Source organism: Kogia breviceps, chromosome 7 (genome assembly GCF_026419965.1).
Source record: "Kogia breviceps isolate mKogBre1 chromosome 7, mKogBre1 haplotype 1, whole genome shotgun sequence".
NCBI lineage: Eukaryota > Metazoa > Chordata > Mammalia > Artiodactyla > Physeteridae > Kogia > Kogia breviceps.
In genome coordinates, this window is record NC_081316.1 from 80,746,214 (window position 1) to 80,773,035 (window position 26,822).

At 57.4% G+C, this 26,822-nt stretch overlaps 2 protein-coding genes across 9 annotated transcripts; one reads left to right on the top strand and one right to left on the bottom strand.

The window, feature by feature from the left end:
• The first annotated feature begins 1,081 nt into the window (after positions 1-1,081).
• On the top strand, positions 1,082-15,444 carry INPPL1 (inositol polyphosphate phosphatase like 1). Of its 6 annotated transcripts, none has more exons than XM_067038826.1 (28): positions 1,082-1,495; positions 4,334-4,397; positions 4,490-4,640; positions 4,872-4,992; positions 5,238-5,378; positions 5,622-5,715; positions 5,823-5,912; positions 6,093-6,191; positions 6,306-6,456; positions 6,546-6,652; positions 6,991-7,093; positions 7,177-7,373; positions 7,677-7,794; positions 8,405-8,501; positions 8,799-8,937; positions 9,055-9,154; positions 9,252-9,340; positions 9,574-9,664; positions 9,777-9,866; positions 10,410-10,523; positions 10,668-10,756; positions 11,200-11,287; positions 11,380-11,535; positions 11,782-11,860; positions 11,953-12,093; positions 13,435-14,107; positions 14,360-14,493; positions 14,605-15,444. In XM_067038826.1, exons 1-28 carry the CDS (start codon positions 1,299-1,301, stop codon positions 14,693-14,695), a joined length of 3,804 nt encoding a protein of 1,267 aa, XP_066894927.1. In that variant the 5' UTR covers positions 1,082-1,298; the 3' UTR covers positions 14,696-15,444. The 6 variants fall into 6 exon arrangements, 4 of the variants coding, with proteins under 4 accessions (XP_066894927.1, XP_058924707.1, XP_066894926.1 ...); XR_010841430.1 differs by having other exon boundaries at positions 1,279-1,495; positions 11,380-11,489; XR_010841431.1 differs by having other exon boundaries at positions 1,279-1,495; positions 9,574-9,655; positions 11,380-11,489.
• Positions 15,445-16,108: 664 nt separating this feature from the next.
• On the bottom strand, positions 16,109-20,045 carry PHOX2A (paired like homeobox 2A). 3 transcript variants are annotated; one of them, XM_067039480.1, is made up of 3 exons: positions 19,829-20,045; positions 17,496-17,682; positions 16,109-16,586 (listed from the first exon to the last, which is right to left on the bottom strand). In XM_067039480.1, exons 1-3 carry the CDS (start codon positions 20,043-20,045, stop codon positions 16,109-16,111), a joined length of 882 nt encoding a protein of 293 aa, XP_066895581.1. The 3 variants fall into 3 exon arrangements, with proteins under 3 accessions (XP_066895581.1, XP_058924752.1, XP_066895580.1); XM_059068769.2 differs by having other exon boundaries at positions 16,109-16,561; positions 17,495-17,682; XM_067039479.1 differs by having other exon boundaries at positions 16,109-16,614; positions 17,491-17,682.
• Positions 20,046-26,822: the final 6,777 nt, after the last annotated feature.

The window sequence follows — 26,822 nt, forward strand, 5'->3', positions numbered from 1 at the left end:
TCTGAGAGGCGCCATGACTTGCCCGAGGTCAATCGGCCGGTTAGCGGCTCCGGAATCAAGGCACTGGGCCGGGCGAGGCGGGACGCGGGTTCTACCCCCGGCTCGGCAGAGAGCCGCGGGGGCGGGGCGGCGGGCGGGGCGGAAGGCGAGGCGGGGGGTGCGGCGGCAGAGGATGGCCATCTTAAGTGGCCGCTGAGAGTCCAGGGCTGCTTCCCCGGGAAAGGGGGCATCGGAGCAGCCCATTAGGTGGGGGTCTGAGTACGGCGGCCGGGGCTCTGGGGAGAGGTCGGGAGCACGGGGGTTTGAGGGAACTTTCTTCTAGATGGGCAAGGAAAGGCCTGACCTCGGACTGCTGAACCCCTCAAGGCCGGGGCCTGCGGGTATGGGGGATGGTACCCGGGAACTTGGCCGAGAGGGGGGAAGGGCTCTGCCTGGGCTGAGAGGGGCTGCCAGGGACGGTGCATGGGGATTCGAGGACACTGGACCTCCTCTGGGGGGTTGTGGGGGATCCCCCACGCGGGATTGGGACCCAGTGGAGTTTGGGGGTTCAAGTCTAAGTGGGGGCTGGATTTCACAGGAGTTGGGGGTGATGGGGAGAGGGACGGCAGCAGATTGGTTCATCATGGGATCCTTCGCGGATTTTGGTAACTCGATCCTATGAGTCTGTAGGGGGGCCGAATGGAAAGGATTTGGGGGTGGAATCAGACGTTTATGGGAGTTGGGGGGTCATATAATTGTGAGTATTGAAAGGAGGGGGAGGGGGTCGGGAATCCCAAAGTGTCGGGGCTTAGGATGGGTTGACTTGGGCTTGGAGGCGGGCGTTAGGAGCTGGATGTTCTCCGGGTGGTGATGGCTGGGCAGGATCATTGTGGGGTTTGGGAGGCCGTCTTCCCCTGGGGTTTGGGGGGTCCCGGGTCCTACGGGAATGCAGAGGGCAACTTCCCCGCGGGGAAGAGGGTGAGGGAAGGGGCGGGACGGGCCTTGGGCCGAGCGGTGGGGGTGGGGGCCGGCCGCCCGGCACTGCGCTCCGCTCCTGCCCCTCCCCCGCCGCCTCTGAACAAACTTTTCTTTCTCTTCAAGTTGAGGCCGGCGCTGCTGGCGGCGGCGGCTGCGCGGCAAACCGGGCGGCAAGCGCGGCGGAGAACGGAGCCCCGATCCCCGGCTCGGTCCCGCCAGCGGATCATCAGGCCAGGTCCCCAGCCCCGGGACCCGGGCCCGGTCCCAGCCTCAGCGCCGAGCGTCCCGGGGCGGATGGCGCGGGGCGGTGGGCGCGGGCAGCGCTGAACCCTGCGCTGGCCATGGCCTCGGCGTGCGGGGCGCCGGGCCCAGGGGGCGCCGGGCCTGGGGCCGCTCTGGGCAGCCCTGCCCCCGCCTGGTACCACCGTGACCTGAGCCGCGCCGCCGCCGAGGAGCTGCTGGCCCGGGCAGGCCGCGATGGCAGCTTCCTGGTCCGAGACAGCGAGAGCGTGGCGGGAGCCTTCGCGCTCTGCGTCCTGTGAGTGGGTCCGAGGCTCACGGGGGGGGGGGGGCACGGCCCGGGCTTCGTTGAGTGCTGTGGGGAGGGCCCGGGACAGTGGGACTCCAGCGCCCGCCACAGTGGGGGCCTTTGCTTTGTGCTGGGCCTGAAGAAGGATGCCTTGAGCACTTCCTTCCTGCTGTGTGTCTGGGGGCACTTGCTTCGGCACTGAGGGCAGAGTATGCGGGGTCCTGCGGCCCAGTGTCGCTGTAATTGGGGAAAGTATAGGGAGTCTGTGGAAGACCCCCTCAGGCATCCTCCAGGCAGGGGTGAGGATGTGCATCCCACGGTTGTGTGCACTTCTGTTTATGTAGGGATTGGGTGTCTGAGTGGGAGTTGGGGCCAGAGGAACTAATGGGGTGTGTGGGGATGCCCAGTAGCTTCCTTAGGGGGCTTTTCTGTGCCCCGGGACTGAGGCTGGGGGCTGCCTGGGTATGTATGACTGGAGCTGGGGACAGGGTGGTGTTGAGAAGAGGAGAGTGAGGCTGTATGGCTCCATGTCATTATTTCATGAATCAGTGAGTGAGTGTGTGTGCCCTGGCTCTGGGATCCTGCTGCCCTAGCTCTGAGCTATGGGTGCTGAGCGTGGGGCTAGACTTGGCAGCTGAGTGGGCCTGGTTTTGTGCTTGTACCCATCGGCCGTGCATGGCAGTGGTGTTGGGTGAGTTTGCACTTTCAGTTTTGGAGTCTTCTTCCTGAGCTGCCTCCCCGAGCCCCAGGATCTGACATTGGGTGGGCTCCTGTAGGCCTCTGGAATGGAGGTGGTGAGTGGGAAGTGGTGGGTCTGCTTTGTTTAGACCTAGTTATGTTCCTTCTCAGGCCCGTGAGCCCTCCCAAGTCCCTATCCCTGTGTCTCTTTCCCCCTCTGTTCTCCTCACATCCTTAGGGGTACACTGGCCTAGGCCAGTGGTTCTCAATTGGGGTTGATTTTACCCCTCAGGGAACATTTGGCAATGTCTGGAGACATTTTTGGTTGTCACAACTGGGATCGTACTACTGGCTTCTAGTGGGTAGAAGCCAAGGTTGCTGCTAAACATCCGACAATGCACAGTGCTGTCCCTCACAACAAAGAATTATGTAGTCCAAAATGTCAGTGGTGCTGAGGGTTGAACAACCCTGGCCTAAGGGTTGAACAACCCTGGCCTAGGCAATGGACCTGAAGAGGAAGGGGTCCCTTAAGTTTCAGCTTATGTCCCATATCTGAGGCCCAATAGGGGACTGAGGAGGGACAGCCTAGGCAGATTAATAACCTAGAGTCCTGCATGCCAACCCTCTCTGAGGCGTACCCCCTAATTAGGGAGGGGAGGGAGGCAGGTGCTAGATCAGCTGTTGAGTGGGAGGGGGGACAGCTGGGCCTGTGTCTGGATGGGAACATTATTGTCCCAGGAGGGAAAAGCCCTGGCTCCATTGCCAGGGGAGGGGATGGGTGGGGTGAGGGGCTGTCTGTGTGTGAGGGCTTCAGCTTTACCAGCTGACTCTGGTTACTCCCTGCATCTCAGGAACCTGGGGGTGGGTGATCAGAAACATACTTGCCTACCTGTACATGCCACCCACGCATACACGGGAAACATTCAGGACACAGCCCTGCCCCAACAGGCACAGTCAATCGAACCAGCAGGCCAGGATACAGGTCCTGGCCTCCGTCCTGACTTTAAATGCCAGCTCTGCCTTTTACTTACCTTTTACTTGCTCTGTGACCTTAGGCAAATCACTTTTCTTCTTTGAGCCTCAGTTTCCTCTTCTGGAGAAGTGGGATAATAATAATATCTGCCTTAAAATGTGAGGATTAAATGAGATCATGTCTGTAGGACGTTGAGAAACTGACTTGTCACAGAGACAGGACTCAGTTAATGGGATGCTATCACTCTTAGAAACACAGACCCACAGTTCAAAAACCAACACACCCAGTCACACAGATAGCCACACAGCTTGTGCCCAGTGGTCAGGAGAGCCCCTAAACGGGGCTTACCTGAGAGGAGAGGATGGCCCTGTGGCCAGGGTGTAGAGTCTCCTCAAATAGGCATTTGGTCCTCTCTAGTAATACCCACCTCCTGCCCAACACACACAGCCCAGGTGACCCCCTTTGCAAGCCTGCCCTGAGGTGCGGCTGCAGAGGGATCCTCCACCCCCACTGAATGCAGCTTGTACCATCCAGGCTAGTCTCAGCTGTCACCTGCTCAGCTGTTGCTGCCATCTGTCAGCACCCCTCCTGCCCCTCCTTAGCTTGGGGCTCCTAGAGCCCCACCTCTCCCAAAGAGGGCCCCCATGGGTCATCCCAATTTCCTGGTGTCTGGGGAAGGGGGGAGAAAGCCCTAGAATGATATCCTCACACCCCCCAGCAAAACTGCTCCAGACACACCTGACGCCAGCAGAGCCAGACACCAGTGTAAACACAGGTAGCAGGCACACATGTGATAGCACGTCACCCATGCATGCAGACGGGTTACCCAGGCCTCTGAGGACTCTTACTCTGGCGGGGGGCCCAGACTGGTACCATAGCCCAGAGGGTCTGTTTAGACAGCTGTGGAGGCCACAAAAGAGCTGCCTGGTGCTTCCGGGGCCCTGCAGTGTGTGTGGAGTGTATGTAGGCCTGGGGTGGGGGGGTTGGGTCTGGGCATTCCTGCTCTGCTTGGCACTAGCAGGATAGAGTGGACTGGCCCCATCATTAACCCTGTGCAGCCTGGGCAAATAGCTTTAAGGAAACCTAGACGAGGGGCCTGGAGGCTGAGCCCGTTGGCAGGAGGAAGGGGGGGTGGGTCTTGGGACTTAGACCCCAGCCTGGGGGTGACGGATTCTGATCCCGTGCTTTGCTGTCAGGTATCAGAAGCATGTGCACACATATCGAATTCTCCCTGATGGAGAAGATTTCCTGGCCGTGCAGGTAGGAGCTTAGACCCTGACCCTTGACCTTGGTTCCAGCCTAAGGTTTGGGACCAGCTAACTGACGCTTCTCCCACTCTTGCTGGCCTGCAGACCTCACAGGGTGTGCCTGTGCGCCGCTTCCAGACCCTGGGAGAGCTCATCGGCCTGTACGCCCAGCCCAACCAGGGCTTGGTGTGTGCCCTGCTTCTGCCTGTGGAGCGGGAGCGAGAGCCAGACCTGCCTGATGACCGGGATGCCTCAGGTGCTGCCCGGGGTGCGGTGTACGAATGCCTTCCCTGCCCCCATCCCCAGCTGTTAACCTGCGACTTCCCACCCCATCTTCTCAGCCTGACTCCCTTGAAGCCCCCTGCCACTCTCCATGGTGCCTGGGCCCTTTACCCTTTTCCACACAAGTCTCTGACAGCCATCGTGTCCCCTGTACTTCACTGAGGGCAGGGGGCTCACACCACTGCCCACTGGCCCCTGTCCACAGATGGGGAGGATGAGAAGCCCCCACTGCCCCCGCGCTCTGGCTCTACCAGCATTTCTGCCCCCCTCGGGCCCAGCAGCCCCCTGCCAGCCCCTGAGACCTCTACGACTCCGGCTGCTGAGAGGTGAGACCCCAACCCCCTCCTGAGCAGGAAGTCCCTTTTCTGAGAACTGTGTCCTCACCGAAGGTGGGAAGACCTTTAAGGCCCCAGCCCTCCCCAAGGACCCCCCGCCCCGTCTCAGCCCCAGAGGCGGACACCCTGGCCTGTCGTACTCTGACTGCCACCTGTACCGTCTCCTCTAGGAATGGGGTGGGGGTGCTGGGACAGGGTCAGTGGGGCCTCCACTGACTTATTAACCCCTCCTGAAGTGCTCCCAATGGGCTGAGCACTGTCTCGCACGAGTACCTGAAGGGTAGCTACGGGCTGGATCTGGAGGCTGTGCGGGGTGGAGCCAGCAACCTGCCGCACCTCACCCGCACCCTCGCCACCTCATGCCGGAGGCTGCACAGGTACCTGGGACATCCAGCGCCATGCGCTGCACCCTTACCTCTCACCTGTCCTCTCCCGCTGCCTTGCTACACAAACGCCCTGACCTTTGACCTCTGGCCCTGAACCAGGAACCAGCTATTGCCTCCTGACTTTTCCTCGCCTGAACCCTTGTATCCTCTCGGTGGCGGCTGAAGCTACACACTCAGCCCCTCTTGCCTGTACTTGGGTCGGGGTGGGGAGTTCTGACCTGATGTTTCCCTTAGTGAGGTGGACAAGGTCCTGTCGGGCCTGGAGATCCTGTCCAAGGTGTTTGACCAGCAGAGCTCGCCCATGGTGACCCGCCTTTTGCAGCAGCAGGTGGGATTGTGGAGAGACCTCTAGGGAGTGGGTTCATGTTCTGGCGCTGGGTGGGGTGCCTCCTGCTTGGTGGCCTCATGGACGAGCCTCATTCCTTCTCCCCGCAGAACCCACCACAGACTGGGGAGCAGGAACTAGAGAGCCTGGTGCTAAAGCTGTCAGTGCTAAAGGACTTCCTGTCAGGCATCCAGAAGAAGGTGCCCCGACCCCTGACCTCTGATCCCTGACCCACTCACCAGTCCCTGGCCACTTGCGTTGCTCTAACTGATCTGAACCCTGAATCTGTAGTTTAGCACTGAGCCCCACGTCAGCCGTGTCCCTCCCCGCCCCAGCCCTCGGCAAGGCTCCTGAACTTTCTCTGCCCTTGCCCCCTGCAGGCCCTGAAGGCCCTACAGGACATGAGTTCCACAGCACCCCCGGCCCCGCTGCAGCCATCCACACGTAAGGCCAAGACCATCCCCGTGCAGGCCTTTGAGGTACATGGTGGGGGGCAGGGGGGGAACCTCACAGGGCAAAGAGCGGGTGGAGGTGAAGGGGGTGCTGCCTGCCCCCAGGTCTTTTCAGCAGCTTCTCCACCTCCTGGCCTGTAGGTGAAGCTGGATGTGACCCTGGGTGACCTGACCAAGATTGGGAAGTCACAGAAGTTCACGCTGAGTGTGGACGTGGAGGGTGGGCGGCTGGTGCTGCTGCGGAGACAGCGGGACTCGCAGGAGGACTGGACGACCTTCACGCATGACCGCAGTGAGCCAGGGTCCAGCCTGGGATGGGGGATGGGGTGGGCCCCTGGGCCTCAGGGCACAGGCTGGTGTGACCCATCCTCCATCCCCTAGTCCGCCAGCTCATTAAGTCCCAGCGGGTCCAGAACAAGTTGGGTGTCGTGTTTGAGAAAGAGAAGGACCGGACACAGCGCAAGGACTTCATCTTTGTCAGCGCCCGGGTGAGCAGCGGGTGGGCCAGGCCACTGGGGGCTGCAGGAGTCCCTGCTGGATGGGAAGAGAGGGAACACACGATGTAGGCACGCCATCCCTCGTGGTGGGGGTAGTTCTGACGGAGCAGAGAGTGTGTATACTGAGAGTGGGCGTCCTGAGGGTGGATTCAAATATTCATTCAGTGAACGTTTACTGAGCACCTGTTGTATGCTTGAGGAGTGGGTGTATGGTGGTGAGCCAGAGAGGCATGTCCCTTTCCTCCTGGACCTGCCACCTAGCAGGGTGTCGCCGTGGAAGGGGTTTTCCTGGCCACCCACCTACCCCTGACTGGCTGCTGTCCCCCCAGAAGCGGGAGGCCTTCTGCCAGCTGCTGCAGCTCATGAAGAATAAGCACTCCAAGCAGGACGAGCCCGACATGATCTCCGTCTTCATAGGCACCTGGAACATGGGTCAGGCCCGTGCAGGGGCTGGGGTGGGAGAGAGGAAGGGCCCCATGCAGGGGCCTGACCGCCCGCATCCCCTCCCCCTCCAGGAAGTGTGCCGCCTCCAAAAAATGTGACATCTTGGTTCACATCGAAGGGTCTGGGGAAGACCCTGGATGAGGTCACGGTGACCATACCCCATGACATCTATGTTTTTGGGACCCAGGAGAACTCGGTGGGTGACCGCGAGTGGCTGGACCTGCTCCGCGGGAGCCTCAAGGAGCTCACAGATCTGGATTACCGCCCGGTGAGGGTCATCCTCTTGTCCAGCCTGCCTCCTCACACACTGCCCCCAACTATCCTGTTTGACCTCACGCACAACCCTGGAGAGCTCTCCCTCTGGTCCCTGGGCATATCCTTTAGGAAGTCTAATTGGAGTCCTTTATGCCATGGGAAGGGCTCTTTCTCTCTGGTCCCTCAGGAGAAAGGGGTGGCAGCCCTTCCTATTTTGTGACTTCCAGCACAGTCTGTAGTATGGGCTGGGCGGGGTGGGGGAGATGTGGACAGTGGCCCAGCTCGGGGCAGGGGTGACCCTGCACCGCCTCCCCAGATTGCCATGCAGTCACTGTGGAACATTAAGGTGGCTGTGCTGGTCAAGCCAGAGCATGAGAACCGTATCAGCCATGTCAGTACATCCAGCGTGAAGACTGGCATCGCCAATACCCTGGGTGAGTAGGGAGGGTGGGGTCCCTCTGTCCACGCTTCTTGCTTCCTCTCCAGCCCAGGGTCCAGGGTCTCCCCCTTTTGGGTAATCTCAGCTTTCCCATCTATAGAACTCTTTGAACTTTGCAAAGCGTGTTCGTATTCTAAATCTCTTCCAGCCTCACCAGGAAGGCAGGGCCAGGATAATTACCTCCATTTCTTAGATGATAAAACTCAGGCCCAGAGTGGTCAAGTGAGCTGTCCAAGGTCACACAGCTAGTACGTGGTAGAGCCTGGCACCTGGCATAGTGCCCAGGTCTCCCTGTTTGCAGTCCAGTGATCCCTCAGGATAGATTCTGCTCAGAATCTGCAGGTTCTTGCAGCTTCACCATTGGGGTCCCCTGTGATCTCCAGGAGCTCTCTGTTCACACATGCCGACAGACCCAGGCCATCCAGATGGGGCTGCATGTGCCCCGTGTGGACCCCCGGGAAGGCGTGGGTGTGTGTGCAGGGGCCTGCCTGCCTCATGGTATGTGGGGAAGTCGGGAGGATCTTCCCACTGCTGCTTAGACAGGCAGAGGGGAGAGTCGGGAGCCCACCGGGGGTGACTCAGGCCTTCTTCTGTTGCCCTGACAGGAAACAAGGGGGCCGTGGGTGTCTCCTTCATGTTCAATGGCACCTCGTTTGGCTTTGTGAATTGCCACCTCACCTCGGGAAATGAGAAGACTGCCCGGTGAGGGGGCACCTTCCCAACTGTCTCTTTAGCCTCATCCTCTATTCACCAAAGACCTATTCCCTCTCCCATATCCTATAGTACATTCTACATCCCTGTCCCCCAAGGCCCCCTTCTTCCTTACCTCAACTCAGGACCCCTCTGTCTCTCCCTGACTTTGACCTTGTCCCCAGTTCCTTCCTCTGTCCCCAGGGACCCTGATCCCTGGCCCATCCCTGACCCCAGCCAGAGATGTCTTACCTTCACGCCTGTCCCTGACACCTGACCCTGGAGGCCTCTCCCCCACCCCCACTGTAGACGGAACCAGAACTACCTGGACATCCTGCGGCTGCTCTCGCTGGGTGACCGGCAGCTCAGTGCCTTTGACATCTCTCTGCGTTTCACTCACCTCTTCTGGTTCGGGGACCTCAACTACCGCCTTGACATGGATATACAGGTGTGAGCAGGGCCTGGCAGGTGGCTGGTAGGGAGGCTGGGCTGGGGGCCAGATGGACTCTCACCTCTGGCTTTGGCTCGAGGGGGAAAGTCTCCAGCCTTTGTGTCCCCACCCCAGGAGATCCTGAACTACATCAGCAGGAAGGAGTTTGAGCCCCTGCTCAGGGTGGACCAGCTCAACCTGGAGCGGGAAAAGCACAAGGTTTTCCTTCGATTCAGTGAGTATGGGCCCGGCGGGGGTCCCTGAGGGCCAGGATCCTTGTGGTATCCCTGGGTCTTCCGGGCCCTGACTCCTCCATCCCCCGCCTTCCCTAGGTGAGGAGGAGATCTCCTTCCCACCCACCTACCGCTATGAGCGGGGATCCCGGGACACATACGCCTGGCACAAGCAGAAGCCAACTGGGGTGAGTGAAGAGAAGGAGCTGGGACTGGGGAGATGCCCCAGGGCTGCAGTGAATCAAGAGTGTGTGGGGGGTCAAGGGTCCAGGCCTCTGCACTTACCGCTCCAGCTTCTATGGCCCCTTGGGGCCTCGGGTGATCCTGCATGTTGTGAGGATCCATGGAAGGAGGTGGGCGCTAGGGCCACTGTGGTGGGGCCCCAGCTGACCTCTGACCATGCTGCCATCCCCTGCCCCAGGTCCGGACCAACGTGCCTTCATGGTGTGACCGGATTCTCTGGAAGTCCTATCCCGAGACCCACATCATCTGCAATTCCTATGGTCAGACAGGTTGATGGGTGATCCGGGGTGGTCACTGACCCAACTCTGCCTCAGCTTTGGGAAGTGCGAGAAGAGAATAAGGAGCTTTCCCCTGAGCCCTCATTCCTACTCCCCTCCCCAGGTTGCACAGATGACATCGTCACCAGCGACCACTCCCCTGTGTTTGGGACATTTGAGGTTGGAGTTACCTCTCAGTTCATCTCCAAGAAAGGTGGCTATTCTGGATGTGCATGTGGGTGTGGCATCCATCTGGGTGGCTGCAGGTGCTGGCCTGGGGATATGCATAGGTTTGAATACATCTAAATGTGTGTGTGTGTGTGTTTACATGTACGTGTAGGAATGTTTCTGAATATGTGATGTGTGAGGGTGTCTGTGTTGCCTGGGTTATCACAGGAGGTACATGCCCAAGAGCGTGTGAACGTAAACATGTACGTGTGTCTATCTGTCTGGGGCCACCTGAGTACCCCAGTGCGCCTGGTGGTGTGGTGGGTTGTTGGCGGGCATATCCTGCAGGCATTCTGGTCTGGCCCCCTCTCAGATGGTCTCTCATCTTGGGTTGTCTGTTTGTCCCAGTCCCAGGTCTGGGCTTTGGGGGTCTCGCTACTGGTCGCTTGGGATGGAGGCGGCCCCTCCTGGCCTTCCCTCCTGCTCTGCCAGGGCTGCTGATTCCCTGTCCCAGCACTCAGTCTCTCTGTCCCGTTCCTTCTGCCACCCTCCCAGCCCTCCTGTCTGTATTACTCCCTTTGCCCCTCAGGGCTCTCAAAGACCTCAGACCAGGCCTACATTGAGTTTGAGAGCATCGAGGCCATTGTGAAGACGGCCAGCCGCACCAAGTTCTTCATCGAGTTCTACTCCACCTGCCTGGAGGGTCAGAGGCGGGGCCCAGGGCTGGGTGTGGACCACAGGGGATGGGAGGCCCGAGGTGCCCCGAGTGGTCAGCCCCCTAGTTAGAGAGAAGGGAGGCTGAGAGGTGGCACTCAGTTGGGTGTCCCCCACCCCCACCCCCACCCAGAGTACAAGAAGAGCTTCGAAAATGATGCCCAGAGCAGTGACAACATCAACTTCCTCAAGGTGCAGTGGTCCTCACGCCAGCTGCCCACGGTGAGGCTTGTGGGTGAGGACACAGAGAGGGAGGTGCAGCAGAGCGCCACCTGGAGGCTGCCTGGGAGGGCGGGCAGAGCCAGCAGCACGGCCTTGTGTGTGGGGTGGGCGTGAGTGAGGATGAGGGCACGTGCTTTGTTTGGGGGAGTGGGGGCAGCCAAGTTGCAGCTGGTTCATTCATTCGTTCAATGAATAGTTCTTGAGCCTTTGCTAAACATCAGGTCCTGTGTTGGCCATTGCTGATGCAGAAAATTAATTAATAACAGGGCTGTTAAGTTCTCTGAGAGGCCCATGCAGGACTGTGTCTTCTACCTTATGGATTAGGATCCTTCCTAAGAGTGGACGGGAGTGAGCACGGATGAACTTGAGGGTGGGGTGAGTGGTGGTGTGGCAGGAGGGGGTGGGTGGGCCTCTGTTCCTCACTGGGCCTCTCTGCTCCCCAGCTCAAGCCCATTCTGGCTGACATCGAGTACCTGCAGGACCAGCACCTCCTGCTCACAGTCAAGTCCATGGACGGCTACGAATCCTATGGTGAGGGTTGAGGGGGGCCAAGGGGCACAGAAAGCCGGGCAGGGCCCTAGAAAGGCTTGGCAGTCTGCTGGTCTGCTCTATCTGCCCTTCAGGGGAGTGCGTGGTGGCACTCAAGTCCATGATTGGCAGCACGGCCCAGCAGTTCCTGACCTTCCTGTCCCACCGCGGCGAGGAGACAGGCAACATCCGTGGCTCCATGAAGGTGCGGGTGCCCACAGAGCGCCTGGGCACCCGTGAGCGACTCTATGGTGGGGGCCCCATTGGGAGGGGTGTGGGGCATAAGACGGGGTGGTGGGGGGCGGGTCTAGGAGGGGAGGACCAGGGCTGCAGGGAGGGCATGTTGGAATCCCTGGAACATTTGGCAGTTCTGCAGCCAGGTCTGGGGGTGGGCCTGCCCTAAGGAGTAGCTGGGAAGGGGCTTACAGCCCACTGGGGTGTCTGTGGGATGCAGGACCCCAAGTCTCCTCTGATTCTCCTTTCCCTTCCTCCCCCAGAGTGGATCAGCATTGATAAGGATGAGGCAGGAGCAAAGAGCAAAGCCCCCTCTGTGTCCCGAGGCAGCCAGGAGCCCAGGTGAGCTGGGGCTGTGTGGTGTGCTACGTGAGGGGTGCCCGGGGGCTCTTGGTCAGCCCCTACTTCACCTCTCCTCTGCACACCCCTGGCAGGTCAGGGAGCCGCAAGCCAGCCTCCGCAGAGGCCTCCTGTCCTCTCTCCAAGTTATTTGAAGAACCAGAGAAACCACCACCAACTGGGAGGCCCCCAGCCCCACCTCGAGCTGCTCCCCGGGAGGAGCCCTCGACCCCCAGGTGAGAGAAGGAAACTGTCACCCCCTGACTTTATCCATCGCTGTGCGTGGCTCTCAGGGCCAGCTCGGGGATCATCTGCTGGTTGGCTGCTCTGCTGCTGCATGGCCGGAGATGCCAGGGCCCTACACTCGTGGCCACTGGCCAGCCGGGCCTCCTGAAGGTGTGGCTCTCTGGTCAAAGGGAGCACAGTCAGCCTTTCCTCTCAATTCTGCCTTAAAAAATAGAATTAGAAATTGTTTCTGCAACAGCTCCCTCCGTGTAAACACTTAACTTGGGCCTTCTGTTTGGGGATAGGCCTTTGTCTCAGCGCGGATTTCCCTAGGGGCGTTCTATGGATCACTGTCCTACAAGATGCCCCCACTGGTAACTGGTTTGTTGTCAAATGAGTTTGGGGAATGGTTGTTGCTAGATTCTTTTCTTAGGTATTCCTAGTTCACAATAGTATCAGCAAACGCTCTAAGCATGTGGACAGGAAGGAAATCCTTTTTCAACTCTGTTGAATATAGTTTCCCAAACTTAATAGGCCAGGAAACTTTTCCATGCAATAACTATTAATATCCAGAGGAACTACAGTTGACCCTTGAACATGGCAGGGGTTAGGGGTGTATAACTTATAGTCATCCCTTTGTATCCCAAATTCTTCCATATCCGCAGTTCCACATCCATGGGTTCGACCACTGTGGATTGTAGATCATGTAGTGCTGCAGTACTGAAAAAAATCTGCATATAAGTGGACCCGTGCTGTTCAAGCCCGTGTTGTTCAATGGTCAACTGTAGTATTCTGTGGATCATACTTTGGGAAAGTAAGGCTTGCTTTTTAATTATGTCCAATTGTTACTTGAACGTAAATAAAAACTGCTGGTGTGTTTTCAATCATCTTCAGCTGTTATCAGTCACCTTGGTTTTATCTCCAGGCTTGAGTAAAACTAACCTGAATCCCTGAGTAAAATTCCCCAGTGGATCAGCCTCAGATGCCTCCAGAGGCTTTCCGAATCTGGCTGGTCATTCTCATGGAAGGCTTTTATTGTCCTGCCTTCTGGCCTCTGTTTTCACCCATTTACGCTCAGCTTTCACCGTTACAAAATCAAAAAAGATTGCAGAATCTTAGCGAGTAAGGCAAGGAAGTTTAGGGGTTATCCATTCAACTCCCCTGTCTCCCCAGTTTTAGAGATGAGGACCCCAAGGGACAGAGAGGAAAAGTGATGTGCTCAAGGTCCCATGCAAGTCTAGGACCAGGGGCTTACGTCTCCTGACTCGCAGTCCAATTCTCCTTCCACTGCACCCACCGCCTTCCCTTTGGGTTGCTGGGTCCTGATTTAGTTATTCTGCTCCCAAACCCAGGTTGAAGCCAGAGGGCGCTCCAGAGCTGGAAGGGGTGGTGGCACCCTCACCCAAGAACAGCTTCAATAACCCTGCCTACTACGTCCTTGAAGGGGTCCCACACCAGCTGCTGCCCCCAGAGACACCCTCGCCTGCCAGGGCCCCTGTCCCACCTGCCACCAAGAACAAAGTGGCCATCACAGTGCCTGCTCCGCAGCTTGGGCGCCACCGGCCTCCCCGTGTGGGAGAGGGAAGCTCATCAGATGAAGAGTCTGGGGGCACACTGCCCCCTCCAGACTTTCCACCCCCACCTCTGCCGGATTCGGCCATCTTCCTGCCCCCCAGCCTGGATCCTTTGCCAGGGCCAGTGATCCGGGGCCGCAGTGCGGGTGAGGCCCGTGGCCCACCACCTCCCAAGGCCCATCCGAGACCCCCACTGCCCCCAGGCCCCTCACCCACCAGCACTTTCCTGGGGGAGGTAGCCAGTGGGGATGATCGCTCCTGCTCAGTGCTACAGATGGCCAAGACACTGAGTGAGGTGGACTACGCTCCTGCTGGACCTGGCCGCTCCGTGCTCCTGCCAGGCCCCCTGGAGCTGCAGCCGCCCCGGGGACTGCCCTCGGACTATGGCCGGCCTCTCAGCTTCCCTCCACCTCGCATCCGAGAGAGCATCCAGGAGGACCTGGCGGAAGAGGTAGGTGGACCAGGGGTGGCTATCGGGGTGTGCTTGCCCATGGGTCGTGGTATACTTTTACTTCATTCAGCACTCAGTGGTGTTGCCTCTGCCCTGAGCTGGGCACTGGGGAGGAGTTGGAGGTCACATGAATCAGCCCCACTCCTGGCCTCTCTCCCCACCCCAGAGCACGCGGTAGAATGTGGCTGTGTGCAGGTCCTGCAGTGTGTGAGGCACCCTCAGTGCTCTCTCTGACGTGCCCTATTCCCTCAGGCTCCGTGCCCGCAGGTCGGGCGGTCTGGTGGGCTGGGCGAGGCAGGCATGGGAGCCTGGCTGCGGGCCATCGGCTTGGAGCGCTATGAGGAGGGCCTGGTGCACAATGGCTGGGACGACCTGGAGTTTCTCAGGTGGGGGCGGGGCTGGAGGTGGACGGGGTGGGGGTGGGGCTGGCCTTGGGGGAGGAGCTACGGGCTCTCTGGACCACCTCGCCCTTCTCCCAGCGTCTTTTTCCCCTACAGTGACATCACCGAAGAAGATTTGGAGGAAGCTGGGGTGCAGGACCCGGCTCACAAGCGCCTCCTTCTGGACACCCTGCAGCTCAGCAAGTGATCGCGGTGGCACTGCGAAGCTAAGAACTGAGCGCCTCAACCTGCCCTGAAGGCCCAGCTAGAGCTCCGGAGTTGAAAAGTTACGAGCGGGCGGGGCAGTACTTCTCTGCCTATTTATTGGGGACCTACGTTCCCTACTTCCCAATCATTTGGAATGCCCTAGTTAGGACATCCTGCCCCTCACCTTTTAGAGTCAGGGCTCGGGAGGTCAGTTGCCGTGGTTACCGAGGATCTTGGTTATTCTGGTGCTGTCCTCCCTTTCTGGACCCCTCCTCCAGCCCCAGGGAGGCCATGGGGTCCATATGGGTACGTCGTGGGCCCCCACTTTCACCGTTGTTCCTGCTGCCCTCCACCTGGCCTGAACCACAGATGGAGGGGCTCGGCTAGGACCTCTCCCAACCCCCATTCTGGGGGGTGTCCGTCCGGAAATGAAGGAATAGCCCGAGAACTGGGCTGGGGTTTATTTAAGCTTTTCTGTATGGGCTTAGGGAGGGCGGGCACTTTAATGTTATGGGAGCCGGTTTAGGTGGGGGGGGGGGGGAAATAATTTCGGCCATAAAGCGCCAGTTTGCTTAGTTTTGTCTCCTGGTCTGTACCGCCCTGCCCTGGGGCTGTGTGGCAGCTCGGGGTTCCTCGCTGGTCACAAGGGGAACCGGTCTCTTGCAGGTAGCCTGTCCCCATCGTGGGTACTCAGAAGGGTTGCTGGTGTGCTGTCTTCAATAAATTAAGTTTTATTTGGATTGAGCAAAACTCACCTCAATAAATTACAAGTTTTTCAAAGGAAAAGAGCAACAACGACAAAAAAACAGGAACGAGGAAGCCCCTCTGTCCCGTTGCCCTGGCAGCTCCTCCACTCATCTAACAGGCCTGCCCTCTGTGCCAGACCGGCTGGGGATGGGAGGGGACGCATGAGGGAGAAATTGGTGGCGGGACCCTTCAGGCCACTCGTTATCCCAATGACGACCAGCCTTTGCACGGGTGGGGTCAGTGTGGGTGGGCCCAAGGGCTGGAGCAGCAGACTGCTCTGCAAGCTGAGTGACCCAGCCAGCTGCAGGGGCAGGGGAGGAAGCCGGGCTGTCCCCGTTTGAGGAGTCACCTTTTGGCACTGTGTTAGGGGCAGGCGTTGTTTGATTCCGGTTCTGAAGAAAACCAGGCTAGAAGGGGTTCTGGGCTCTCCCAGAGGGCATCGCAGTGAAAAGTACCCCCCTCCACTGGGTAGCGGTGGGTGAGGACGAGAGTGGCCCTGACTTGGTCTCCAAAGCTGGGGAGGGCACACATAGGGGTCAGACACGTTGGGGGGGGGTGGACAGATGGGGACATCAGGCAGGAGGCCAGGATGAGGAGGGACTCTGTCAGATCCTGGAGGGGCAGGGGCGTCTCAGGCGGCAGGCCCGGAGCCTCTAGAGGCCGGCAGCTAGAAGAGATTGGTCTTCAGGGAGGGGCCGGGCTTCCGGTGGAAGGAAGACAGAACTCCCGAGAAGGGCCCGGGCCCGGGTTCCGCCGGCTGCCAAGCTTTAAGCAGCTCCGCCGCGCCCGCGCCCGGTCCGCCGCCCCCACCGCCCGCCACGCCGGCCCACAACGGGCCCTTGAGCGGCTGTGGCCCCGGCCCGGCTCCAGGCCCGGAGCCCAGCGCGGCGGGCAGCGGGCTGGGGCTCAGGCGCGGGCTGGCCAGGCCGGGCGCAGGCGGCGGCGGCGGCAGCGACGCGGTGCTGTCGGGCGTGGGGCTGCACGTGGACTCCTTGGAGTCGTCGTCCTCAGACGAACAGCGCGCCTCACCCTTTTTGGCGCCCGCCGCGCCCGCCGCACCCTTGGCGCTGGCCGCACGCTCCTGTTTGCGGAACTTGGCCCGGCGGTTCTGGAACCAGACCTGCGGGCACAGGGGCCGGTCAGCCCGGGGCCGGCAGGCGCGGGTGAGACCTCCTTCCGGAGGGGGCCGGTCAGAATTATTACCAGCCTTTGGAGTCTTGACCCCTTCCACCACCTGCTCGTTGCCCTCCTCGTCTCTCGTCTCCCTCCCCTCTTCCACTAGCCCTTCCTCCAGGTCCTTAGGGTCTTCCCCTTGGGATCTGCTCACCCGCGGATCCCGCAGCCTCCCAGTGTTCTCTGTCTCCTGGAGGGAACTCCGCCTTCGTTCTCCTCATCACCCAAAGCCCTCGCCCCAGTTCCTTCCTACAAGAAGCTCCGGGAGTCCCCCCGGAGCGTCCCACGGCAGTGGAGAGAGGGTTAGGGCACTCGGGAAGCCTTTTGTGCAGAGTCTCCAGTAAAGGCGTGCCAGCTGAACATCTGTACTCAGATTTGTAAGATCGACGAAAGTCCGTCCCGACCCAGCTCCTGCGCCTACCCTGAACCCGGACTTTCCAGGCTCAGAGGTTTCACAGTTGCAAAGTCAGAGGGGACCTGGAGGCGCTGACTGGCTTTCCCCCACTGCTCGGCCTCGTTTGGCCCCGAGGCCACCTGGAGCTGACCCTCTATCCACTCGGTCTCCGTCCTGGCTTCCCAAGCATCACTCTGCGTGCCCAGCCCTACCCGGGAGACTGAGGAGAAATCGTGGGTCTGAACAGCTCAGTTCTTCCGAAGGCCTCAGGCCCCGCCTGGCCCCGCCGCCTCCCGGGGCTGCCGGTCCTCTCCTGCCCAATCACCTCCAGACTGCACCCTGGCCCCTGGTCCTAGTTCACCGCCCCCGGGCTGTACCCGCCCGCTGCCCGAGTGAGGAGGCCCCTCTGTCCGTCGGACCCCCAGGTGTCAGGCACTAACCTCCCGGCCCCGCTCCGCGCGCACACACTTCCGCGCAAACACGCACCTGCACGCGAGCCTCGGTAAGGTCGATCTTGAGCGCCAGCTCCTCGCGCGTGTAAATGTCGGGGTAGTGAGTCTCGGCGAAGACGCGTTCCAGCTCCTTCAGCTGCGCGCTGGTAAACGTGGTGCGGATGCGCCGCTGCTTGCGCTTCTCGTGCAGGCCCGACGGCTCCGGGAAGAATTTGTAGGGCACTACGGGTGTGTGCAGGAGGGGGGAAATCAACGAGGGTGGGGATGTGAGGGGCCGAGCCCGGCCCGCTGTGTTCTGCCCCTGAGGGATCGCTCACCGTCCCCCGCCCCTGACCTGGCGCCTCGGCTTGGTCCTCTCAGTACGGATCGGCTTCCCTATCGCTGGATGGAGCCGGCAGGGGTGAAAGCGGACAGGGTGTGGGGAGGCCTGGGGCCCAAGAGCCACAGAGAGGGAACCAAAATCTGATCCTCGGATCCAGACTGCTGACCTGTCGTTGGCCCTCCGCAGTATTCCCTCTATCTCCCGCAAGTCTACCGGACCCGACCCTCAGTGTGTTTCTCCCTCAGTCGGCCTGACTTCAGGTCCTGCTCTATCCACCCTAGTCTTAGCTGTCTGTCAAGTCTCATCAACATCCTGTGTCTCCCCAGTAACCAGTCATGGACCGCGGGGCTACTTTCAGCCCTGCCACGGACTCTCTGACATGTAAAAATTTGGCCGCCTCTACCCTGCATCCCTCTCCTTCCTAGGCCTCATTTCCTCAGCCCGATCTCACATCGCATTCTCTTCCAGGTGTCCCCCTCTCGTTTTCATCTCTCTCCAACCACATCTATCTGCAACTTTCCCCTCCTGGACCATTCTTCTCTTTCTGCCCATTGAGAAGGGTTCTTATTTCCTCCATCTTCTCTTTGCCCTTCTTCCTCCCAGACACCTCTCTCTGTCTCCCAACTCCTCCAAAAACCAGCCCCAACCCTTCCCTTCACTCCTCCCATCCCTGTCTCCCACCTACCCCTTCCCAGTACCCACTGTCCCACAGACAGTGTTTCTGACACTATCTCCCCATCCTTGTCTCCACCCCCGGTTAGTTCTCCCTGTTCTCCACAGATCCCCAATATCCTTATCTTTGTCATATCTCCCTAGTTCTCTATCTCCCCTAATCCTTGTCTCCAACACCCCATTTCTATCCCCATCTTTCTCATCTCTGTTTTCAACCTTCCTTGGTCCCCATCTCCCATAATTCCTGTCCCCATCCCCTGGTTTTTATCTCCATCTCCCCAACCCTGGTTCCCCATTTCTCCCAAGTACCCCAATCTTCCCATCTCTGCTCACATCTCTCTGTATCTGTCCCCATCTTCTCCATCTCAGACCTCCATCTTTCTAGGGCCCATCTCCCCACTTCCTGTTTCCAGCTCCCCAGTCCCCATCTGCATATGACCCAGAGTACACAATCTCCCCATCCCCGTTCCAGTTTCTGACTCCATCTCCCTGGTTCTCACTTCTCCAAATCCAGGGGTCTCCCACCATCCCTCCCCACCACACAGGTCCCAATCTTCTACTGGGTCCGGACGGTCTTCCCAGGAAGGAAGAAGATAAGGAGAATGGGTGGGGCAGCTTGAACTCTAACTGGCTTAATGGGGGTGGCTAAGAGGCTCCACGAGGTTTAAGGTTCAGATGGGGTCTTGGATCAAGGGACTTGGGTATCGCATGAGGCTGCTTCTGGGTTCTGCAGTACTCTAGCTGGGAGAATCTCCAGGAGGCATGGGGAAATGAAAGTTGCTTAATGACCTGAGCATCCTTTTCTTCTGGCCACAGAATGGGTTTCAGTAGTGCAAGAGGGTTTGGGCACAGGTAGGATGGGTTCAAAACCAGGCAGTAGGGGCTTGATGGTGCTGGGGCTCTGGGAAGGCTCCCAGCTGGGCAGCTCGTCTGCCGCAGGGGTCCATGCTGGGGGTCGGGTATGAAGCGGGGTGGGAATGATAAGGATGGGAGGTCTTATTGGCCTGAGCCGAGAGCATTTTCCAAGGATACAGGGCATGGAGAGGTTTAGTGGTCAGTCTTTGCAGATGCGCAGGGGAGGGCCTGGTGAGGAGCCTGGGGCTACACTGGGGATCTATTTCCTTGACCTAAAGAGCACGGGATAGGGATACGGCAGCGAGAAGAGGAACGGGATGGAGGAGAGGGTGGGGCTCAACTCTGCCTAGGGAACCCCGTCTTACACGAGGGACTGTGGATCCCGCGGGGAGTTGGAGGGTCTGGCTAGGGCAGAGATTGTGGCGGCTGTGGGGGACAGTCGCAACCACTAGCCGAGTAGGGCAGGGGCTAGGGGTGCCGTAGGATTTGGAAGGAGGGTTGTACCGGGGCTGGGCTCACCTGCCGAGTAGGGCGCAGGCTGATGGTCGCGTAGAGCGCCAAGCGCGCAGTTGGAGGAGCCGAGCGCGGGGCAGGGAGGCCCGGCCGCGGGGAAGGCAGGCCGCAGGGGACTGTACTGGAAGCCGCCGGGCTGGCTGCAGGCGCCGAAGTCGCCGTAGGCGGACGCCTCCATGGCCGCCACGCACGAGTCGTACGAATTGAGGTAGGAGTAGTCCATCGGCCCGGGGGGCGGGGGCGGGGGCCGGGCCGGGCCGGGTTGGAGTTGGTGTCCCGGGCCGGGTGGGGGTCAAGATGGGGGTTGGAGCGCCAGGGACCGAGGACCCGAGGCCGGCTCTCAGCGCTCGCGAGTCCGCCCGCCCCGTCGCGGCCGCGCTCCGCCCTGGTGCAACGCAAGTGCAGCCCAACCCGGCCCGCGCGCCTTTTAAAGCGTAGGACCCCGAGGAGGGGGCGGGGCGGGGCGAGCTCGTCAGGGCGGGGCTTGGACGGCCAAGGCCCCGCCCCCAGCCGCCCCCGACCCCCACCCCAAAGGGTCTCCGCCGCCCTCTTAGAGCTCGGGATGTGCAGGGCGGGCTGCGCGGGGCCCCATCCCCAGAGTCCCCCATCCCGCCCCAATCCGGACCAGACTTCAGTCTATGCATCGTGCCCAGCCGTAGGGTCCCGACCCCTCTCCCTGGCCTCCCCACCTGCGGCCCCGCAGAAGGGAGGGAAAACAGGCCCGGCGGCGCTCGTGTGAAGAAGTTAATTCAATTCGTCCTGATAACCGAGTTATTCCGATCCATTCCCTCGGCCCCGCCCCCAGCGAGGTCCCATCCCGGAAGGGACCACGGAGATGGCTCAGGAGGGGGAATGAAGACAAGGACGAGGAAGAGACGGGGCCTGAGATGGGGACAGAGGATGTGGATGAAGAGAGGAGACAGAGACTGAGACAGGGAGAGAAAGGGACAGAAACAGTGATGGAGAAAGATGGAGAAAGGGACAAGAGAGATACAGGTACACAGATGGAGATAAGGATGAAACATGGACGAGAGAGATAGATTGGAGACGTGGGCGTGGGGGGGTGGGGGGTGGCAAGAGGGAGACAGGGACAGAGGTGGCGACAAAGATGAAACGTGTACAAGAGGAAGGAAGGGAAGGAGGTGGGACAAGGCAGAGATAGAGGAGACAAAGATAAGAGAGAGACAAAGAGGGGGACAGAGAAAGCAAGTGAGGCAGGCATGGAGACAGAAAACAGGGAAGAGACACGGTTGGAAAGAAGGATTGAGATGGAGATCAAGAGAGAGATGAGACAAAACAGGGCAGTGATAGTGAGACAGACACACACGGAGGGTCAGTCTCAGTGAGACAAGGCCAGGGACAGACACAACAGAGGAACAGAGGCTAAGGGGCGGAGAGAAAGAGCCTTTGGAGAGCGAAGACCCACCAGCTGGAGCGCCCAGCAGGCAGAAGGACTGTAGTGGAGGCGGGGAGTGAAGCTGCTGAGGGGGAGGGTGGCCTCTCTCCTGACTTGTCCTGAAGGCCACATGACCCTGCCCTGCACCTTCAAGGCCCAGCCTGCCTCTCCCCTCCCCCAGGTCGGAGTTCAGCCCCTCTCCCCGCTGCTGCTGGGTGTGATTCTCTGGTCCCCAGCACCCTGGGCAAGGAGTGTGTGTGTGTGATGAATGTCAAGACTGGGGAGTAACCAAATGACCCCTTCACTCTTTCTCAGCTTCCACCCCCTCCTGCAGAGGCCTTTTTCTTCTTCAGGAAAACCACCTAGCCTCAGTCTGGACTTGGCCACGGACGTGCTCCATGGACCTAGCCGTTGGCCTCCGTACTGTGGGGCCACAGGATACAGAATCCTTTCGAGGAGAAGAGAATAGAGAACTCTTCCACCCCCACAGCTCACCTAAGGAGGATTTAGCAGCTTTCCCACCCAACCCCCAGCCTCCTGCACCCAATCTTGGCAAGTCCTGCAGATGGAGAAGTGGAGACCCAGCAAGAAGGCAGGGGGGCCCCCTTGTCACCAACCAGGGTCCTCGGGGGATAAGACGGCTCCTGGAATCCCTCCCCCTAGCTTACCAGCACAGTGGGGAGCATGCCCACCCTCAGGTGACCCACTTCCCTGGCCAGTCATTCTTTGCTTAACACAAGGACACCTATCCCCCTTTCTGTAACCACTCCTTTTCAGGGTGTTTCTTTGAGGTATTTTCTCTAATTATTTTTAGGTCTAAACTTCTAAAACTGAGAGCAAAACTGATTCAAAATGTTCTCTCCACTGGTGTGAGAGGTGCACCTCTCCACCTTGACCCAGGGACCCAAGTGATCTCACAATTGGGAAATCAGACAGTACCACTGCTCTCTTCCTTAGACCTCCCATGGCTCTCCACTGCCCTCAGGATCAAATCCATTGTGGCTCACAATGTCCTCCATGCCAGTGCTCCAGTCCTCACCGTACTTCCTCCTCACCATGGTTTTCTTTGCAGCCCTCACACATTGATCTTTTAGTTCAGAGCTGTTCTCTCTGGCTGGAATGTTCATTCCAGTCTCCATCCCACCACACTCCCCCCCATTCCCCACCAAAAAACAAGCCAAAACCTGGTTGACACTTGTTTGTCCACCGGGTATCAACTTGGAAGTCACTGCTTCCTGGAAGCCTTCCCTGATACCCCTAGACTAGGTTGGGTGTCCCACAGTACCTCCCTTTCTTTTGGTTACTCACCTTGTTGAAGTATTTGCAATAAAGTGCAAGATCTCAGGGCAGAGCTGTGTCCTCATGTTGATCACTTTCTCTGCAGCCCACCCACGATGTCTATCGCATCACTGCACATCATAGGCCTTCCCATATCTGTTTGTTGAATGAATTAGTGAAGGCTAGGCTGAACTCTTTGTGTTGGGGAATCCTGCCCTTGTTTCTAGGGAAGGAATCCCCATCCCCAGCCTCCCACTCCCCATTCTCTGAAAAGGGATCATTCTCCCTTCTTCATTCCCTCAGTCCCCTAGGACAGGAAACTTCCTCCATCTGGGCCAACCTTCTGCCTGGGAGAAAGTCCTTCCTCATCTGAGGAATTTTCAAGGGGCTATATCCCTTCCACAGGGACAAAGCTGAAGCAAAGGAGCAACTGAAGCTTTCATGCAGGGACCAGCAGAGATATGAGGACTTGGTTCCACCTGTCTCTGTTTCCATGAGCCATCCCTGTCATTTCTACAGTTTGGTCATTGAGCCATTAAGTTCCTCGTTCTGTCTAAACTGCTTTAAGTTGGGCTTCTGACACTTAAAACCAAGAGTTCTGACCAATATAACCTGTAAATGCTTGACACCTTTACAGATAATCAAACAAATGGTTGTGGTTGGAAGTTTTACGATAACATGCATGTTTCAGGGTCAGCTGGGCAGGAGCTGCCCTTCCCCTGACTCAGGACTGTGAAGTTCGAGCCTCCTCTCTCTGCAAGGAGCCATTTGTATCTGCTGATTGACACTGAAACTGAGATGAAGCCCAAGAAAATGCTTTGAACCCTGTCCACTGTTGGGTTCAGTTGTTTCAGATGGTGGAGGTGGGGGGACTTTGGAGGCCAGGCTGCACGCATCTGTGTGTGTGTGCGTGTGTGTGCGTGTGTGTGTGTGTGTGTGTGTGTGTGTGTGTGTGTGTGCGCGAGAGAGAGAGATGCGGACACCAAGAGGGCTTCCTGAGAACTCACCATAAAAGAAGGAGACAGGGCGGTTCCCTGGTGGCGCAGTGGTTGAGAATCCGCCTGCCGATGCAGGGGACACGGGTTCATGCCCCGGTCCGGGAAGATCCCACATGCCGTGGAGTGGCTGGGCTCGTGAGCCATGGCTGCTGAGCCTGTGCGTCCAGAGCCTGTGCTCTGCAATGGGAGAGGCCACAACAGTGAGAGGCCCGCGTACCACAAAAAAAAAAAAAAAAAAAAAAAAAGGAAGGAGACAGGCAGAGTGGGCTGGGCTTTGCAATGGCCTCATACCAGAGAGGCTAGTGGCTGTGATCTGATGTGGGAGCTCATCCTGACTGAGACCCCCTCCCAAATGCGTGCACTCCTGGGGAACTAAAAATGCTCTGACATGAAACACAGTCACAGCAATCTTGCTGTGAAGCCTCCTTGCTAAGCATGTCCTCACTTCCATAACTGATGACGGATTCTGGAGCCTGATTGCTAGGTTCTGGCTCTGACACTGCCACTTCCAAGCTGGATGACCTAGGGTAAGTTATTCAACCTCTCTGTGCCTCACCTTTTTCACCTGTAACCTGGTTTATTTTAATGATTAGGTGAATTAAAATATATGAAGTAGGACTCCCCTTGTGGCATAGTGGTTAAGAATCCGTCTGCCAATGCAGGGGACAAGGGTTCAAGCCCTGGTCCAGGAAGATCCCACATGCCGCGGAGCAACTAAGCCCATGCGCCACAACTACTGAACCTGTGCTCTAGAGCCCGCGAACCACAGTTACTGGGCCCGCGTGCTGCAACTACTGAAGCCCGTGCGCCTAGAGCCTGTGCTCTGCAATGAGAGAAGCCACCGCAACAAGAAGCCCATGCACCGCAACAAAGAGTAGCCCCTGCTCGCTGCAACTAGAGAAAGTCCGCGCACAGCAACAAAGACCCAACGCAGCCAAAAATAATAAATAAATAAATAAATATATATATACATATATATATATATGAAGTGTTTGAACAGTGTCTGGCACATAGTAAACATTAAATAAATTAGTTACCACCACCACCCCTTCTCTCTCTCAGCAAGTGATTGAGGCCTGTGACTGACAGACCCAGACCACGATCTAGTCAGGCTCCTCTGATCTGTTGCACCTGATACCTGGACATATAATCTGGACATGGACTCCTGTCTTTGCATCGCAGCATCACTTATACCTTCGTGATTTCAGAAGATATGAGGGCCCTGCCGCGTTACCCAGCCTGACCCCTTAATTTTTGCAGATGAAGAAACTGATGCCTAGAGAGGAGTCCTGGAGGAAAAATGAAAACAGCGAGAGTGTGTGCGGGGGGGGGGGGGGATTCCTTCCAGAGAGGGAGCAGCATGCAAAAAGGAACCTGGGGAGAGGGTACAGTGGGGACTGTCTTTTTTCTACTGCTCTGATCCCAACTCTGTGAGCCTGGACAGTGGAATTACCCTGAGAACAGAGGAGAAAGGACCCATGCCTTGGAGAACTCTTGCTGCCTGTGGTCATTTGGAGAATTCGCAGGCTGCTTCTAGAGCAGCCACAGATCTTAGCCTCCCTCAGAACTCTGAGCAAGGATCACCAAGGCTCAGAATGTGGGCACCAGGCTGATTTACTAATCCAGTGCACTCCTGTCAGTCCTCTCTCTAGGGGGAGAACATAAAGTGATGGCACCTCCTTACCTTTGAAATGCATCTTCTCACTCTCTGAAGCAATGTCCTCAGTGTCATCACTGTACAATTATGATTAGAAGCCAGGCTTGATTAGACATCCATGTCTACCTTCTAATAAAGGATGGAGCTTATCTATCAGTGAAAAGTTAGCACATTTCTGGTCCTACTTAAGGACTTTAAAACGCCTTTCACCCCCATTTATCTACCAACTCCATCATCAATGTTCTTGCCAATCGCTCTTCTCTCCTGCTATAATTTCTGATCCAGGGAAGGTTGGAGGCAAACATATTAACTGTATATTCCCAACCTATCATAACCTGTAGTCTCTTGTTCATCTCTCTGTTATGGGGACAACCCTTACTGACTTTTTTTTCTTCCCACCACTACCTTAGGTTACCTCGTCTTCTATTAATTTCCACTTTTATTTTTAGCTTCTAGCATTAGGCCTTTTCAGGGATCCTAAACATCCAAAATGTTCAGTTCTCAGAGATACCTGACGAATGAGAAGAGATCTTAACTCAGTTCTACAAATATTTCTTGAGTGTTTGACCTATGATGGAATCATGGGCCACTCGACACATGGGGATAAATTAATCCTGGTTGCTTTCTTTAAGGATCTTCCGATCTGGTGGGCACATAGGCACTTACTTATGAGGAGGTTCTCCTTAGAATGTTTTAGTTGTCTGGGCAAGAGAATGGTACATAGAAGGTGAGACAAGATGGCTCTTTTTTAAAAAAGGGAAGGGGGGGGAAAAGGGTTTGATCCTACCAGACATGCCATACATTGATAAGCTTATTGAAGCTTTTGTGCATGAGAAAGGACCTGCCTGAGGGCCACCATAGTGGACATCTATCTGTAGTGTGCTTAGCCCAGCACAACTCTCTTCTTGGGAACTGTCTCCTCTATCCACATGGCTACCCATGGAACCATTGTTCTTACATAATCTACCCTCAGCCATAACTGGTCCAGGTGTGGATACCTGTTTGAAGATGGGTCAATAAAACCCTTTCTCATAATTTTTTTCTTCTTTGAATTGAGAAACCAGTCATTCTCTTTTGAATGGTGAAAACTATAAATGTAAAGCTCAGGAAATGTTTGCAGCCATATTCCCCAACATGAAGAGAAGGAAGGTGGTTGGAGTGAAGAAAGAATAAATAAGAAGTTGAGGCAAAGGATATAGAGACTTATGTTAGAATTTAAGAGCCTAGTTCCAGTTATTCCTGAGACATCCTTACTCTTTTTGCAAATTAGTTGTTCAGCCCTTTATTGAATTTTGTTATCCAATACAGTCTTCTTTATGTTTAATCTGTTTCAAGTTGGATTTCTGTCACTTCCAAACAAAGGATTCAAATAAAAAATAGGTATAAGGTATGCAGTGATGCAAACAGCAGACCCTAAAAAATGCAACTGGCCTTGTTGATATAGGGTGGGATGCAGTGAGAATCCCTCCATTCTGAGCCTGGAAGTGAGATGTCCTTGTTAGGTGATAATGAAGTAACTGGGAAAACTACTGCATGTTGTCTCTTAGAACTTGACCTCAACTTTCCCCATTGCCCTGTGGTTGTAACTGCAGAGGATTAAGTAGAAAAGTGGTAAAATAATTCACATCTGGCAACCTTGGGAAGGGGTTTAAGAGGGGACAAGCAGATGAG

Coding starts and splice junctions, on each gene's coding strand:
- PHOX2A (XM_067039479.1), bottom strand. CDS start 20,045: ATGGACTACTCCTACCTCAATTCGTACGACTCGTGCGTGGCGGCCATG. Junction 17,683..19,828: donor GCCTGCGCCCTACTCGGCAG/GTGAGCCCAGCC, acceptor ACACACCCGTAG/TGCCCTACAAATTCTTCCCG. Junction 16,615..17,490: donor CGAGGCTCGCGTGCAGGTGC/GTGTTTGCGCGG, acceptor CCCCTCCGGAAG/GAGGTCTCACCCGCGCCTGC.
- INPPL1 (XM_067038826.1), top strand. CDS start 1,299: ATGGCCTCGGCGTGCGGGGCGCCGGGCCCAGGGGGCGCCGGGCCTGGG. Junction 5,716..5,822: donor CCCGCCTTTTGCAGCAGCAG/GTGGGATTGTGG, acceptor TTCTCCCCGCAG/AACCCACCACAGACTGGGGA. Junction 6,457..6,545: donor GACCTTCACGCATGACCGCA/GTGAGCCAGGGT, acceptor TCCATCCCCTAG/TCCGCCAGCTCATTAAGTCC.